The sequence below is a fragment of the Sinocyclocheilus anshuiensis genome, unplaced genomic scaffold (genome assembly GCF_001515605.1).
Source record: "Sinocyclocheilus anshuiensis isolate Anshui unplaced genomic scaffold, SAMN03320099.WGS_v1.1 scaffold426, whole genome shotgun sequence".
NCBI classification, from domain to species: Eukaryota; Metazoa; Chordata; class Actinopteri; order Cypriniformes; family Cyprinidae; genus Sinocyclocheilus; species Sinocyclocheilus anshuiensis.
The window spans coordinates 1,720,344-1,723,242 of NW_015542362.1; the positions used below are offsets into that span (position 1 = coordinate 1,720,344).

Consider the following 2,899-nt stretch of genomic DNA (forward strand, 5'->3'; position numbering starts at 1 on the left):
GAGGAGGTTTTAAAATGCGCAGAGACATAAAGTCAAACAAGTATGCCAAGGAAAGGGACTACAGTATGCGTTTAGCCCTTTCATTACAGGGAGGATCTCGTTATGTCATGATCGGATCCTCGCGGACAAACAAGGGAGTTGCCTGGAGATGCTTCACTGAGGTTGTCTGAGGACGACATGAGAACATGAGAAAGACAGCAAGGGTGATAGACGGAGGAATGGATTCGCATCTCCAAAGACAGCATGGAGGGGCCCAGGTTCTCAATATGAGCATAAAGCTGTTGGGGGAATGTAAAGAGTCCCGAAGGTAATGAGAGCATGCCGCAACACACCCAGCAAGCGAACCGGGCCAAGAATCAATCAGATGGCGCACAATGTCCAGAATGAACAGTCTGTGAGAGAGTGCCTCCTGGTGGTGCCAAGCGGGAACTGCAGTTTGGGAAGCTGAGTGGAAATTGGTTGTTTGGCAGCCACTACAGACTTTTTGGAAAACATATGCCACTGGTAAGACCAAATAGCTTGTTGTAATAGCAGAACGACAGAGGGAGAACCAGGGCACTTCAACATAACTATTGAAGGCTTAGTTCAAACAAAAACCCTCATTTTGATCCAAAACTGTATGACTTTTTATTCTTCTGCAGAACACAAAAGAACAGACTTTGAAGAATGTTGGTAACCAAGCAGTTGTAATTGCTATCGGTTTTCATCGTATCAACAAATAACCCACTAAGACGGTCTCAAAATGTCTTGTTTTATGTTTCACAGAAGAAAAGAGTCATACAGGTTTGGAATGTCAAAATGGTGAGTAAATTACAGTATTTCTGGACGAGCCATTCCTTTAAGGCCCCATAAAAATCAACACTGGCTTCTGTCCGGTTGAAGTCAAATGCACATATAAACTTTTCAAAAGTGGCATGTTATCTTCAAAGCCTCCTTCTCAAAGAGTGAGAAACAGATGAACGGCACTACTGAGGGAGTTTTGCTAGTATGTATAAATGAGAAAGAGTAAGTGCATCTGTGTGACTTCAACATGATACACCAAATCTCATCGCACTTCTACAAAAGGCGGCACACCTTCCCACAGGGATCGCTCGACACACACACAGGTTCTGACAAGACACCCTTAACGCACGTTTCCCAGATCATCTCAGGAATGTTCTCACCCTTCTGAAGTTCCTTTCGAGGTCAAACGTCACTCCAGGGATGGAAACCCTGCTAAAAAATAGCTTCAACTACTATTAGATTGTTGGCTGGCTTAAAACCGTCTGTCAGTCAGTTAGACTCCCATTCATATAAATGCCCAAAACCAGCAACCCAGATCAGCCTGGGAGACTAGCAACCATCTGAAGCTAGTTCAAGCTACCTTTTAAGTAGAATAAAGCACCATAAATTAAAAAAAAAAAGTGCAAAAATAAGTCGTTGATCCCCATATTTGTAGGCAGGAAAAAGCATTTGGTCCACATACAGCAAGTCCTTATGGCAACAATTCAGATCAGGCCTGATATGAGGTTCACAGGTGTGAGAGGACAGCATTTTTTTTGTCTCTGTAGCCTCCGGAAAGGCTAAACAGCTCCTGTCTGAACAGGTCCAGTGGTGGAAGAGCGAAAAGCTGCCTTAGGCCACTCTCACACCACTGTATAATAGCAGTACCTCAGCGACACACACAGTCCTACCACCACCACCACCACCATCATCATCGCAGGATGATTCAGCCCTCTGTGTGTGTGTGTGCAGGAGTGTCCATTCAGTCTTGAGAGTCTTCAGTTGAAGAGGATTGAATCCGGGTCTCTGTTGGCCATCTGCGCCATGTGTTTAAGAATGTCCTTTTTAGTGATGATTCCCAGCAAACGCCTGAAAAGAGAGGGAGAAAAAGGATTCTTGTTTTTAATTAATACAAATCACTGAGCTGTCAAGTCACACAAATCAAACAGACAATTATTGAACAGATGGTCCTTGTTAGCATATGCATGAGAGAGACTATGTTTGCATAAAAGTTCAAGGCCACATGTTCAAAGTGTGCGTGTGTGTTTCCAGTCTTCTTGCTTTTTATATTATGTCATTTCCTTTTATTGTCCTAGATAGACTTGAAGGGTGGATCACAGGAATCCGAGAAAGACCAACAGCCACGTTGATCTGCTCAACATCGGGACCTGATTAAAACACACACTTTAAAAGGCAAAACAACTCTAGCAAGAATCAGCTTCAGCTGTTTTGAACAAATATGGTAGGGAGTGCTCTTATAAGAAAGGACATTTGTGGAAACAAAAAAACTCAAAATGGACTTTTATAAGCATAAATGCCCTCATCTCAGTCAGAAGTGCTGAGATTGTTTTATTTAATCACTGGATATTTGCAGTGTATTTCGCAGGTCAATTTATTTGTGTAGCACTATTCACAATGCACAAAGTAGATAGTGAGCACGCCAATGGCAAGAGTGCAGAGGAAAAACTCTCCAAGATGTTTACGTAGTTGTGGATGCAGAAGAAATCTTGGGAGGAACAAAGCCCTCCTGCTTGGGCTGGTGCATATTTAAACAAAGTTTAACGAACAATCTAACTGCAAATTGGAGACAACTCTGTTCTTAAACCTAGTGAGCTAACTTTTGACACTGCAACATGAATAGCCCTCAAGGCAGCATTCGAACTGAGGTTGAACCTCATACAACAACACACAAATATGGGAGAGTTCACTCACAATTGATTCCAATAGAGCATGACATTAGCATGTTGCTAAGCAAACCTATTTTGTTGTTTACTTTTTTATCACATCAAATGAGTTTTCTAGTTTATTTTTACTCACATATAGCTATTTTCAGCTATTCCTAACCAATAAAATATTTTAGTGCTTGACATAACTATACAAAGTTATATTCATTATTAAAAATGTACATGACTGTAAG

The 2,899-nt window shown here is 41.6% G+C and overlaps 1 protein-coding gene across 1 annotated transcript in view; it reads right to left on the reverse strand.

Annotated features, from left to right (window-relative positions):
* The window catches only part of LOC107691961 (H(+)/Cl(-) exchange transporter 5-like), a 34,320-nt gene that overhangs the window by 12,634 nt on the left and 18,787 nt on the right, over positions 1–2,899 (reverse strand). The window contains exon 13 of the mRNA XM_016490826.1: positions 1,718–1,851. Coding sequence (XP_016346312.1) covers positions 1,761–1,851 — 91 coding nt within the window. The 3' untranslated portion in view covers positions 1,718–1,760. The remainder of the gene's footprint in view (positions 1–1,717; positions 1,852–2,899) is intronic.